The sequence below is a fragment of the Paroedura picta genome, chromosome 1 (assembly GCF_049243985.1).
Source record: "Paroedura picta isolate Pp20150507F chromosome 1, Ppicta_v3.0, whole genome shotgun sequence".
Taxonomy (NCBI): Eukaryota; Metazoa; Chordata; class Lepidosauria; order Squamata; family Gekkonidae; genus Paroedura; species Paroedura picta.
This window is the reverse complement of record NC_135369.1, coordinates 26,348,455-26,362,228: the sequence shown is the minus strand read 5'-3', so window position 1 is coordinate 26,362,228 and position 13,774 is coordinate 26,348,455. Positions and strand designations below refer to the sequence as shown.

At 48.4% G+C, this 13,774-nt stretch overlaps 1 protein-coding gene across 1 annotated transcript; it reads right to left on the bottom strand.

Annotated features, from left to right (window-relative positions):
* Positions 1 to 2,262: 2,262 nt before the first annotated feature.
* On the bottom strand, positions 2,263 to 10,049 carry EIF2B4 (eukaryotic translation initiation factor 2B subunit delta). Its single transcript, XM_077330045.1, has 12 exons — positions 9,869 to 10,049; positions 9,585 to 9,783; positions 9,237 to 9,422; positions 9,048 to 9,130; positions 8,403 to 8,494; positions 7,463 to 7,577; positions 7,308 to 7,384; positions 7,099 to 7,201; positions 4,815 to 4,942; positions 3,693 to 3,870; positions 3,089 to 3,269; positions 2,263 to 2,505 (listed from the first exon to the last, which is right to left on the bottom strand). Exons 1-12 carry the CDS (start codon positions 9,935 to 9,937, stop codon positions 2,306 to 2,308), a joined length of 1,611 nt encoding a protein of 536 aa, XP_077186160.1. The 5' UTR covers positions 9,938 to 10,049; the 3' UTR covers positions 2,263 to 2,305.
* Between the last annotated feature and the right edge of the window lie 3,725 nt (positions 10,050 to 13,774).

Here is a 13,774-nt window from a genome sequence, read left to right as displayed (position 1 = left end):
GATGATGCGATGAACTGTTTTGAGTTGAGAATTGTATGTGACCACTAGTCATGTCCTGTTATTGTCTCTTTGGGGCCTGTCTTACAAGAGGTTTTCTTTGGGCATCATTCTGGCTTTGTTAAACTGTTTCTTTATTTCATCAGGTAGATACTTTATCTTACACCTTGAACAAAACTTTATTGGTCTTAAAGGTGCCACTAGACTCAAACTTTGTTCAGTTACTTCAGACCAATATGGCTACCCACCTGAATCTTTCCACATTTTAATCACTCATTGTGTAAAGAAGTATTTTCCCAAGATGAAACCCTTCCATATCCCAGCTCCTGGGCAAACTCCACACCATGATCAACCTGTACAATATTAGCCCCTCAACTGCTGCAAGGCACCGCACTGTCTGCATTCAAAGGACCAAGGTATAGGCTTAGAGGAGAGATTGTTTCCTTTGGGACACTTAGAGCCAGAGTGATGTAGGGCAGGTTCTGGGAGACCCAAGTTTAAATTCCTGCTCTGACATGGATGCTTGCTTGGTGACCTTCATTACACTCTTATTTTAACCTTCATAGGGTTGGCATGAGGATTAAGTGCAAGTGTGGACAACAATACAAGTTCTTTGGTTTCTCACTGGGGAGAAAAGTGAAACATTAAAGTAATAAATGGGGCACTGTCTGCTCTGCAGCACAGGAATATGCCAGAATGTGCTGTACCCTTACTTTCTGGGGTCCACAGGATCCTATTGACCTACCATATTAGCCATACCTCTCAAAGACAATCCTCCCCCCATAAATGAACCTGACTTCTTATAACTTGCACAGCCGATACAGTTGACACTGGGTTACTTATCTATATGGTGAAGATTTCTACCAGATCACAGGAGAGAATAACATCAAGTTGACCCTCTCCTGCAAGAGCCCTCCTCCTGGAATGGAATAAGCCAGGGTTTCTTAAAACTCTGAGGCTTCTTGATGGCCCTGGAGGGATTTCCCAAATGGGTGGGAGTTAATTAACGTATATATTTTTAAAATTTGTTAGGTTATATGACCATATGTTGACCTACAAACCCCCCCCCCCCCAATGGCCAATGATGGGCCTGGAGGGCCCTCAGGTGGGTATGGAAACAGCTATGCTTCCCAAACATATTCTGCATGATTGCACCACTTCTGGGTGCTTCAGAGGGTTTCTTGATGGTAAAAAGGTTGAGAAAAGCTGGAATAAGCACTGAAGGCAAGGCTCATAGATTATGATAGAATTGAACGGCACTTTATTGGTTTTTTTTTGTTTTTATCGCTTTTATGTTCTATATATATTGTAAACCACCCTGAGCTGGCTTGCTGAGGGGGCGGTTATATAAGTATAAACATAAATAAACCTTGGCTAAGACATCAGAAGAGCCTTGCAGGATCAGACCTGTGGTCCATCTAGTCCAGCATCCTGTCTCTCACAGTAGCCACCCTGTTCCCCTGGAGAGCCACAACAGGGTACAGAGGTACCTTCCTCTCAAGTTCCCTCCTGGCACTAGGATTCAGAGGCTGACTGCCTCTGAACTCAAACTTGCAATAATGGGTTTAACTGAGTGAGTCCTCAGTGAGCTGCACTGGAGGTGCCTATAGAGGGGCCAGACTACCAAAGAACACCAAAGCCAGAAATTGTGTGGAGAAGGTGTGAGTGGAAGGAGAGGTAGAAAGACAAACAAGCACTGATCCCTTGAAATCAGAACAAAGGCCATTCTGGACTGGAAAGGGCAAAACACATTCAAAGCCCTGCAAAACTGTAGTTAACTTCAAAACAAAGACCTGGGTCCCTGCCTACCTATATTTAGGAGTGAGGGAAAGGCACTCTGCACCTGCTTACAGGTACTCACGCATATGGCTTCGTAGCTTCTTGGCCTGAGCTGTCCCCCCATATTGATGGCCTCTGCGTATGGTTCTACAAATACAGGTAGGGTTGTTCTCACAAAAGCACCTGGGTGGTTCTTACATGGGAACATGGAGCTGCCATATACTGAATTAGACCATTAGTTCATCAAAGCCAGGATTGTCTACTCAGATGGGAAGCAGCTCTTCAGGGCCTCTGGTTGATGTCTTTTACATCACAAGAATGTCTAAACTGGAGATTGAACCTGGGACTGCCTGCATGCCAAGCAGATGCTCTACCACTTAGCCCCAGCAGGCCAGTTCTGCAGTGGAATGGGGAAAGGATGCTACGGGGACACCGCTTGGTTGGAACCACGTCTGAGTTCAGGAGCACACACAGCACAGGCACAGAGCAGGGCACAAAAGGTTTATTTGCTCCCCCCTCCCCTTCCACATTACTGCTCCACGTTCTTGACACGCAGCACAACTGGAACAGAGGTGCAAGGGATCATCCCCAAGTCTGTGATCACCAGATCCACTAGTTCCATGGGGGTCACGTCGTAGACCAGATTTAGGAGGCGCAGGGACTTGCTCTCTTGCCAGTTGGCCAGCGGGATCTTCCCTCGTTGCGGCACTATCAAGTCGTCAGGGTCATCTGTGAAGACATACGTCCAATAGGGAAACAAGCAGGTGGGCTGAGGCTATCTCCCCGCAACAAAAGCACAGCCAGGCAGGGATGCCGGGGTTCTGTGGAGGAGCAAGCCCCTTCTTTCCCCCTTCCAGAAACTGACACCTGCTTCTAACTAGAAATCTGTTCCAAACTCATCTCTTCCCCTCAGGGAACAGAATCAAATCCCAAATGGGAAGACTAGAACTGGCTTAGTCCCACCTCTGACACCTTTCTCCCACACATCTGGAGTGCCCACCAATGGTAATTTGTTGCCGCTAACCACAGACAATGTGGACTGCGCATTTGGCAGGACCAACCCTTGGAGATGGTAGAAAGCAGTAACAACCATATCCTCTGGCTGGCTGCCAGCCAAGTTGTTCCCCAAGTTGTTTGATTCCCTGCTTGGCCTTGAGGGCTTTTTAGCTGTTCTTACCCCTGCCCCAGCACAGGATTCTTGCAAAGGTAACTGTGACCATCTGGCATTACTGAAGCTACATCAGGGCAGAAATTCAGCAAGATAAAAGCAGATCTCCCACCCTTGCTGGTCAGCCCCTTTGTAACAACATACCTAGTTCATTGGAGACAAAGGAGTCGGTCTGGACTCGGTCACAGAACTTGTAAGTCTCACAGCAGACTAGCACTGGCACATTATGAGCCTTGGAAATCAGGGCTATTTGCGATGTGCCCATCCGTGACATCACAGAGCCATTGGCCAATAGTGCATGGGCTCCCAGCAGCACCTTGGAAACCTGTCAGAGTGGAAAAACTGGACTGTTCATTCCTTTTCAGATTAACCTTTGAGAAATCCCATCCAAACAGCTTTGCCTTTCCCTAAAGGCTGCCATGTCAAAGGCAGGTGGGCAGCTGCCTCTCTTCCCCTACTTAAATCCCATTAAACTACTAGATTTGGCTTATAAGCCTCAGTGAAATTTGGCCTATCAAAAGTAATATTCTCTACTCAGACTGGCAGCAGTTCCCCAGGGTCTCAGTCAGAGGTCTTTCCCATGATCTACAACCTGAGCCTTTCAATTGGAGGTGGCTGGGATTTAAACAGGGACCCACTACGTGCAAAGCAAATAATCTGACCCTCATTAGCCATGGCCCCTTCTCGGCTCCTTTGCCTACATCCCCTCCCAGTCCTGAATCCCTGCGTCTTTCCACCAAGCACCCACCTCAGGCAACACATAGGAGATGGCATTGATAAGCACATAGCTGCAGCGGACACCCTGCTTCACCAGCTGGCGTAGCGTTTCCCGGCCCTCTAGCCGTGGCCGACTGTCCACCACCACCACTTGGAAGGCACGGCCCTTGGCATGGGCATCACACAGTGTGCGGCTCACCAAGGAGGAGCTGCCAAGCAAAAGCACATAGAAGCAGTCATTCCTGGAGCCCATCCCTTTTACTCCCCACAACTGATACCATGGCAGAAAAGCATTGCTGCTTCCTCCCTTGAGTCACAGTATGGTCACAGTACAGTCTGAAATGTAATGAACTTCGGCAGCTGCTGGGTCTGGAACCTAAATCAGGGGTAGTTAAACCTATGGTCCTCCAGATGTTCATGGACTACAATTCCCATGAGCCCCTGCCAGGGGCTCATGGGAATTGTAGGGTATAATCCACACCGCTTCCTGACAGTGTTGCACTGGCTAGAATAACCACCTGCTCAGCATGCAAAAGGAGAATCTAGGAACAAGGCTGCCTGTTGTGGAACATCAAGACTGACCCTTTCTTTTCCCTCCTGCCTGCAGGTATAAAGCCACAGCATGGCCAGAGGCACAAACCTTTTGACAAGAGCAAAGGACTGAGTCCATGAGATGAACAGCCTACTGGATGCAGAATGAGCCTATGCTTTTTAAAAATTGTTGGGTATTTTCTTTGTTCATTTAAATTGTACTTGTCTGCATGCTGCTTTGGGGTGATGTTAGATCTCTATAATGGTCTGACATCTCGTTTATGGAATGCTTTTCCTCTTAAGACTCACCGGGCATCTATGTCTTTATGCAGGGCTGGGTTTGCAAAGCCAGGTTCTAATTACTATCTTTTAATGCTTTGTTTTTATATTTTGTAATCTGTTTCAGGCAGGTTCCTGGAAGGGTAGCATAATTTTTCCCCCTAGTTAATAATAATACAACAGCTTAATAAATAAAAACACCGGCAAGCAATGGAACAGTGTTGATGGATTTGATGAAATCAACACCTCTCACCCACAGCAGTAGCCCTGCTCTTTATTCCACTGCTGGTTCACCCAAGCAGCAGGATTTCACCATCCTGACCCCCACGGCACAACTCCTTACCATCCGTATACCAGAATGACGTCCCCGTCGTTGATCTTTTCAAAGGCAGACTTGGAGATGGCTTCAGCGGCCAAAACAATCTTTTCCCGCACATACTTGTCAATGGTGTCTTGTAGCACCCCCTTGGCCTGTTGATGGAGGAAGAGTCTGGTCAAATCTGGACATGTTCACATCAAAGCTTCACACTCCTCTTCTGCTTAAGTTGATGATCCCAACTCCACCACTCCACATGTAACACACCAAGTCAAGAAGAATCCCTTGCTTGCCCCTTGGAGAACAAACAGGTCTGTTTCTCCAAAGAATTCCCTGATTCACTGGCTGGTGGGGGAAAGGAAGTCACAATAGGGGAGAGGAAGTGATACAGCGCTGCTAGGAACAGACAAATGTATCTGCTGTGTAGAAACAACAATTCAAATTACCTGGAAAATCACCTACATTAGAAAGCAATGGAGAGAGGTAGAATGAAAGAAATCTCTCTATTTGGGTTACATAAGCTAATGTGATTACTCTGTCCACATCCAAGTTAAATTACTGTAACGTGCTTTATGTGGGCTACCTTTGGAAATTTTAGTTGGTCCAAAATGTTGGGGGATGGATTACTGTTGGGGGGTGGATACAAAGACTGTCATCCTGGTCCTTAAAGATCCATACTTGCTATCCATCTGTTTGCAGGCACAATTCAAAGGGCTATTTCCCCTCCTATAAAAGCCCTAAATGATTTAGGACCAGGGTACTTAAAGGCTCACCTTCACCTGTGTTATCCAGGCCACCTTTAAGATCTTCTGACACCGTTCTCTATAACCCTGTTTTCAGAGGCGAGGCAGATGGCAAATGGAGACAGGGCTTCTTCAGTGGTGACACCCCACATTTTGAATGCCTTCCCCATGAGGTTCACCTGGTACCTATATTACTTTCTTTTAGGCAGGCCCAAACAAATAGTTTTATGAGAAGAAGAAGAGTTGGTTCTTATATGCCGCTTTTCTCTACCCGAAGGAGGCTCAAAGCGGCTTACAGTCGCCTTCCCATTCCTCTCCCCACAACAGACACCCTGTGGGGTGGGTGAGGCTGAGAGAGCCCTGATGTCACTGCCTGGTCAGAACAGTTTTATCAGTGCCGTGGCGAGCCCAAGGTCACCCAGCTGGTTGCATGTGGGGGAGCGCAGAATCAAACCCGGCATGCCAGATTAGAAGTCCGCACTCCTAACCACTACACCAAACTGGCTCTCTAGAATTTTAACTAAGGACTTTTATCTTGCAAATGTTTTCTGATCAGCTTGTAGCCCAAGGATCAATTTATTTATGTTGTGCTTGATCAGTATACATTTTATGTTGTTGTGATGTCCTGGTTTGTTTTAATAGCATTGGCCTGTTCGTAATACCTGTGTTTTAATGGCATTGTATTATTGTCCTATCTGCAAGCCACCTTGAGCAGGTCTCTGGAGACACAGTGTATAAATTTTCTAAGTAAACAAATGGATGGGACAAGCCCACAGTGGTACAGTACAGCATGATGGGAACTTCAAAATCTTTCTCCAGGATTTCTCAACCAGGGTACTGTGATGACCCTGGAAGAGATTCCCGAATGGGCCTGTTGGTGTTCTGGTTAAGGGTGGCGGCGTCTAATCTGGTGAGCCAGGTGTGATTCCCTGCTCCTCCACATGCAGCTAACTGTGTGATCTTGGACTCATCACAGGCATGATAAAGCTGTTCTGACTGAGCAGTCTGGTCAGGGCTTTCTCAGCCTCACCTACTTCACAGGGTGTCTGTTGCTGGGAGAGAAAGGGAAGGTGATTGTAAGCCGCTTTGAGACTCCTGGTAGAGAAAAGTGGCATATAAAAACCAACTCTTCTTCTAGGTCAATTTATTTTAACTGTTTTTATTGCTTTGTATTACTTACTTGTTTCTGTAATCATAAGACTAGTTCACGTGCTTTTTCTGGGAACGGGGAAGCCCGCCTCTTGTCAGTTGGGGGTGGGGTTTATGGGGTTATATTGATCAGTGTATTGCCTGTCAAATCAGTTTCAGCAAGAATAACCCTGAGCTTCATATTGCCACCTCAGTAAACTGCTTCTGCTGGTAATGCCAAGTGTATTTATTGAGAAAGTCAATGGGGATCTGACACTCATTCCACAAATGGAGAAGGTGATTTGCTTCCTTTTATTTGTATTTATGAGACTGCTCCAATTGATGGAGAGAAAAATGAGGATTTAAACAAATACCTCTGAGAACAGCTGCTTACCGTCGCAATGTCCTGATCCACAACCCTAAGGAATAGCAGAACTCACCTCCTCCTCTCGCATATTTCCGGGCAGTCCTGAAATCTCCTTCTTAAGGAATTTGATAGCATTGCCCATGCTGGCAGAGAGGGGCCGACACTGATTCAGGAAGCTGCAAAGGAAAGTTGCGTTCAGCCCAGCCTAAGGGAGCCTTCTCCGTCTCCAGTAACTCTTGCCCTCCCAAGGGGCAAAAAGCTAGCCCTCTCAACCTCTGTCACCTGATGTAGGGCTTCAGCTTGTTCACCAGGTCCCGTGATAGTTCCTCATTGGCAGGGGTGGTGTAGTCTGCAATGACCTGAGAGGACAAAAGAAGATGCCATCAGGAGCGCTCCTTTAATCTCCAGCACAACCCATTCTCCTCCATCATGCATACCTGTTTGAAGACACGCAAGAGAGCGATGCAACGGGCATTGGAGCCATTGATGATGCCCTGGGAATACTGCAGCCCGAGACGTACCACTGCTGGATGGATTGCCGATGCAGGGATGCTGAGGGTGGGCAGGAATTAGAGATGAGTACTCTATAGCAATTTATTATTTATAGTGGCTTGCAAAATGCAACACCTCCCCCCCCAGTGTTGGGGAGGTGGTGGTTAGTACCATTTGATTCTCACAACTATGGATCGAGAATCCTAGAATAATAGTTGTACGGGACCTCATGGGTCATCTAGTTGAACCCCCTGCACTATGCAAGACACTCACAACCCTATTGCTCACCCACTGTAACCTGCCACCGCCTTGAACCTTCACAGAATCAATTACTTTGATAGTTATCTGTTTTTGTTCTTAGCACTGTTGTACTGTATTATATTTTTTCTGATGTAAAACAAGTTAAATGTATTGTTTACATTCTATATGGACCACCCTGAGCCTCAGGTATACAAATATATAATAAATAAATAAATAAATAAATGCCTATCACTTGGGAGGTATAAAATCTTTTTTTTTATTGAGACACAAGCAGTACTCAAGAAAAAACAGAAATTGTGACTATGCATAAGTACACGTCCCCCTTGCTGTGACTCCCCTAAACAAGATCTGGTCTGAACACTTAACTTCAGAAGTCACAGGATTTTGTAATTGGGGGTCTATCAGTGTGCATTCCAAGTGCCACTTCATCTGCCCCAGGTTGTCTGTGTGACTAGACCTGTTCTGAAAGGCCCCTTACTCTGCAGCACCACTAAGCATGCAACATGACCAAGGAACATCCAAACAGGCCACGGGACAAAGTTGTGAAAAATAGATCAGGGACGGGTTAAAAATGAACATCCCAAACTTGGAATATCCCCCTCACCACCACATGTGAGCACCCACCTCATTTGCTGTGTTAGCAACTCTTTGCGGCTGTACTGGTGCAGATGGGAGAAGAGGCTGACTTTGGCACCGTAATCTGGTCTCAAAGGCACCTGGGAAGATGGCAAAGAACTGAGCTGGAAAACACCTGTACTTTCTGGCAGCAAGGGCCTCCCTTCCTATGTTTCACCCTCTCCTACAGTTTTTCACTCAGCAGATCCCTACTTCACAAACATTTGTTATATTTCGATTTGCAACATTCTTGCATGCCCGCTTATAATTTGCCAAATCATCTTCTTCCACGCCCAAAGCTCAGCCCAAGCCACACACTGGCCTAACATTCACAACCACCAACCAAATTAAAAACTGATGAGTGGCAGAGTACAAGCCAGTGTCAGACTAGTATCTGGAAGATCCAGGTTCAAATCCCCGCTTGTGCCACGGAAGTTCACCGGGTTACCTTGGTCCAGTCATGCTCTCCCCACCCACATCTACCTCACAGGGTTGTTGTGGAAATAAAATGAAGGGAGACTGACAAGTTGGGGTTGAGAGGCCAGGTATAAATGACGTCAATAAAACCCCTTGAGGGCTTCCTAAAGAGTAGCAAGCCCCCAAGCTGTTGGGCCTAGCCCTGTCAGACCCCCACCCCCACCCCACACCCAATACCTGCTGTCGCTCCAGCTTCTTGGCCAGTTTCTTGAGGGCAGCCGGGTCATCGACCTGCACGTGTTCGGGGAGCCGCTTCACCACTAGGATGGATGGATGGGGGGCGGCGGAGAGAAACGCAGGTGAGGGCCGAGGCTGACCCAGGGAGCCCGCCGGCCACCCGCCCGCCCGCCCGCCGCACAGTCCTACCTGGCTGGGGTTCGCTAGGGACGAGCCGCGGCTTGGCCGGTAAGGCGGTCGGGCTGTGCTCGCCTTTCTTGGTCTGCTTTAGGGCCCGGTCGGCTTCCTGCTTGGCCCGCCGCTCTGCCCGCAGCTCGGCTTTGCTTTTGGTCCCCGCGGCCTTCTCAGCGGCCATGGCGGGGGTCGGCGCCGTGTCTAGAGGGAGGGAGGGAGGGAGCGGGTCAGGAGCCAGGGCCCGGCGCCCCCCCTCGACCGGCGAAGCCTCAGCGAGGGCGGGGAGCGCCTCTCCCCAGCAGCCGACCCGGCTCCTGTCCGTCTGCCCACCCGCTCCGCCCCGGGCCGGGCCCCACTGCCAACCTGGCGGCGGCGGCGCACTGCTGGGCGCAGCTTGGACGAGGGGGGCTCCATCTTGCTGCTGCTGCTGCTGCTTCGGCTGCGGCTGCTGCTGGGGCCGCCGCTCCGGCTGCTCCTCCTGGCGGCGCTGCTTCTTCTTCTGCTGCTTCTTCTCTTTGCGGAGCTGCAGCTTCTCCTCGCGGGAGAGCTCCGCGACGGGCGCCTGCAGAAGCGGCCGCAGGGTTAGACAGGGCGGACCGGCGCCTTCCTCGCCCGACCGGCGCCGCCGCCCACCCCCCTTCCCGTACCTGGACCCGCTCCGCGCTGCACGGCGGCTGTGCGCCCACCCCGGCCTCGCGGTTGCTCTGCTCCGCCATTGCCTCTCGGTCCTAGCTGGAAGCCGGCGGCAGGCAACTGGAGCAGCGACGCCTACCGGTGGGAGCGAGGGCGCCAGGCCAGACGGAAGGGGGCGCAAGCCGCCTGCAGCGCCGGCGCTTCAACAGCTCTCCCGCCCAGTCTGGCCGCTCGCTCCCTCGCTCGCAGGAGACGCGCCACTCGGACTGCGGCAGAGTCTACGGCAGGGGCTGGCAGAGGGCCACAGTTTGACTACCCCTGGTCTACGGGGTGGTCAAACTGCGGCCCTCCAGATGTCCATGGACTACAATTCCCATGAGCCTCTGCCAGCCCTTACTGGCAGGGGCTTATGGGAATTGTAGTCTATGGACATCTGGAAGGCCGCAGTTTGACTACCCCTGGACAGTGAGGAGAGAACGGAGGGCCGTCCGTCGCCCTGCCTCCAGCGGGGCTCCCCGAGGGGCCCGGGGCAGAGGGCACGGCTGCAACCCTCGCCTCTGGATGGAGGAGAGGTGGGAAGGTGCTGGGACTGCTCAACCTCATTTGAAGCAATGATGATCTATTTGCCCATTGTCCGCTTAACTGCGGACATATTTATTGTACAAATGTTTCCCGTGCAATTCAGTCTCGAGTGAATACAAACAAATCCAAACTGCTGGTCCTCCCCCCCCCCCCAATATTTATCTCTGGAATCTGATCTGAGTACTTTGAATAAAACTATTGGTCTTAAAGGTGCCACTGGACTCTAAATTTGATCTCTGGGATCTGTTAACTATTTCCATTATGCTGAATGTTAATTTGCTCTCACATTCTACCTATAAATTTGAACGGATTTCTTCCATTCCATGACACTATCTGAGGAAGGTTCAAATGGTTAGCTGCTGGTCTGAAGTAGCACAATGAAATCAGAGGCTAGTAGCACTGTTAAGACCAACAAAGATTTATTCAAGGCATGAGCTGTCGAGTGCAAGCACTCTTCCTCAGACTAAGAACTCCATGCTTCAGGCCTGGAGTTTAGTCTGAAGAAGAGTGCTTGCACTCGAAAGCTCACGCCTTTAATAAATCTTTGTTGGTCTTAAAAGTGCTACTGGACTCTGATTTCATTATCTGAGGAAGGGTACCCACACATGAAAGCTCACACCTTGAATGAAACTTTGTTGGTCTCAAAGGTGCCCCTGGCCTCTAAATTTGTTCTGCTGCTTCAGCCCCAACAAAGCTACCCACCTGAATCTATCCTAATTTGAATGGAGTGTAAAGAAAAGGTCCATTGGAGTTGAAGGGGACATTGCTGAGAGGATGGGTGCCTGCTTTGCCTCTCTTTTTTCCAAGGAAGAAGTTAGAAGACCCTGTTCGCAAGCTGGTTTCTGGGCCTTTTTAGAGTCCCAAATGAAACTGATAATGTGAGGACACAATGTGAGGACTGGTGTGCAGAGAAATTTTCCAGAAGTAAAAGGGCCTGCCAATGAAATAGCACAAGCTTTCCTGAGTCACTGGTCACTTCTCTAGAAGTGAGCCAGGCCTCACGAAAGCTCCTCCCCTGCCTCCATGTTTTTTGGGGGTGCTATTGGACTCTTGCTCTTTTCTATTGATACCGACAACCTAACTTAGCTACTCAGCTTGATCTACCTGCCTATGAAATGGTTAGGCAGCAGTCAAAACTAGCCCTCCCATACAAGAAAACAAGTACTTCTCTTCACTATGCATTGGTAATTTGCCTGGACAGACAGAAGATGGTGTGATGGCTGCCAGCTTCGGCCTCATTTAAACTTCTTGTTGATACGGCATTCCCTACCTCTGCCCCCTCCCCTGCTAGCCCTGCAAAGAATTGCACTTGCTTAAGACTTGGTGTCATAGTTAAAGGGTTGGACCAGGATCTGGGAGACCCAGGTCCAGGTCTCCAGTCTGCCAGGAAGCATGGGCCACTGACTCTATCTCAGCATAATCTGTTTGGGCTGTTATTAGGGGGAAATGCATGACCCTAAACTCCTCAAGAGGAAGAGCTAGGTGAGTGCTGTCATGTCACTTCGAACTTCTGACCCATGTCCCTCCAAACCATCTCATAATTAACAGCCTTGCTCAGGTCTTGCAAACAGATGGCCAAGACTTCCTTTACTGAGTCAATGCATCTCCTGCTTGGTCTTCCTTTTTTCTGCTGTTTTCAGCTTTCCTAGCATTCTCACCTTTTCCAGTGACTTGTTGTCATTTCATAATGGGACCAAAGAACACTAGCCTCAGTTTGGTCTTTTTGGCTCCTAGGAAGTTATACTATGCTTCATACTATAGTAAACAGTGGAAGTTTCCTTGATGTTGGAGTCAAGACAGGCTATTTTTATAACAAAGCAAAGAGGAACTAAAGAGCCTCTTGATGCGGGTGAAGGAGGAGGGTGCAAAAGTTGGCTTGAAACTCAACATCAAGAAAATGAAGATCATGGCATCTGGCCTTCTCAGTTCCTGGCAAATAGATGGGGAAGAAATGAAGGTAGTGACAGATTTTATTTTCATGGGCTCCAAGATCACTGCAGATGGGGACTGCAGCAAAGAAATTAAATGACGCTTGCTCCTGGGGAGGAAAGCTATGGCAAATCTAGACAGCATCCTAAAAAGCAGAGACATTTTCCTGCCAATGAAAGTGCATCTAGTCAAGGCTATGGTCTTCCCAGATGCAATGTATGGCTGTGAAAGTTGGACTATAAGGAAGGCCGAGCATCAAAGGATTTAGGCTTTTGAACTCTGGTGCTGGAGAAGACTCTTGCAAGACCCTTGGATTGCAAGGCAAACAAACCAGTCAGTCCTAGAGGAGATCAGCCCTGCCCCTGACTGCTCCTTAGAAAGACAGTTCCTGAAGATGAAACTTAAATATTTTGGCCACCTCATGAGAAGGAAGGACTCCCTGGAGAAGAGCCTAATGCTGGGAGCGATTGAGGGCAAAAGAAGAAGGGGGTGACAGAGAATGAGGTGGCTGGATGGAGTCCCTGAAGCAGTCGGTGCAAACTTAAATGGACTCCGGGGAATGGTAAAGGACAGGAAGGCCTGGAGGATTATTGTCCATGGGGTCGCGATGGGTCAGACACGGCTTTGCACCTAACAACAACAATGTATATGTACACACAAAATATATACATATAAATAATAATTAGTATGCTAGCGCAACACCCACCCAGGCTACCCCAGTCTGGCATGCTTATAACATGCTAGTAGCTGCTTTTGTAGTTCGAAGGAGATGTATGAGTGCAAAAGTAATATGGATGAGTTATTTTTGTCTTGCCAGTGTCCTGTTTAAATCAGGCCTGAAATTCTGCAGAATTCTGCAGTCTAAACCCATTGATTTCAGTGGATTTGGACAGGAACAATTTTCCATAGGGTTAATAGAGTCAAAGAATGATAAGAGTTGGGACATCCAGTGTCATCTAGTCTAATCTCCTGCCCAATGTAGAAACTCACATCTACCTGCTCACCTGCAGTGACCCCAATTTCATGCCCCATGCCCCCACCAAAAATCTCCAGAATCCAGCCTGGCCTGCTGGAAATTCACCTAACTTCCCACAGGGTTGTAGTGTGAAAGAAAATTGTAGAGGATTTATAGTCTGTATTAATTGTATTTCTTACCTTATTTTGGTTGCACTATCTCCTACTTTTTGTCATCTGCTTTCTGCATTATGGGATGTTATGCCTTAAGACAGTTCTGCTTGTTTTCTAGTTCTGTAACCATAATCCTATTGCATTGCTTATTGGATGTCTTATGCTGTCTGACTGAATTGTTTTTTATAGTTTGTAATCTTGCGAAAACTGGATCCTGAAGAAAGAAGACAGGAGGAGAATAGATGCTTTTGAATTATGGTGTTGGAGACGAATGCTGCGAA

Coding starts and splice junctions, on each gene's coding strand:
- EIF2B4 (XM_077330045.1), bottom strand. CDS start 9,937: ATGGCGGAGCAGAGCAACCGCGAGGCCGGGGTGGGCGCACAGCCGCCG. Junction 9,784..9,868: donor GCAGCGCGGAGCGGGTCCAG/GTACGGGAAGGG, acceptor CCGCTTCTGCAG/GCGCCCGTCGCGGAGCTCTC. Junction 9,131..9,236: donor CCCTAGCGAACCCCAGCCAG/GTAGGACTGTGC, acceptor CATCCATCCTAG/TGGTGAAGCGGCTCCCCGAA.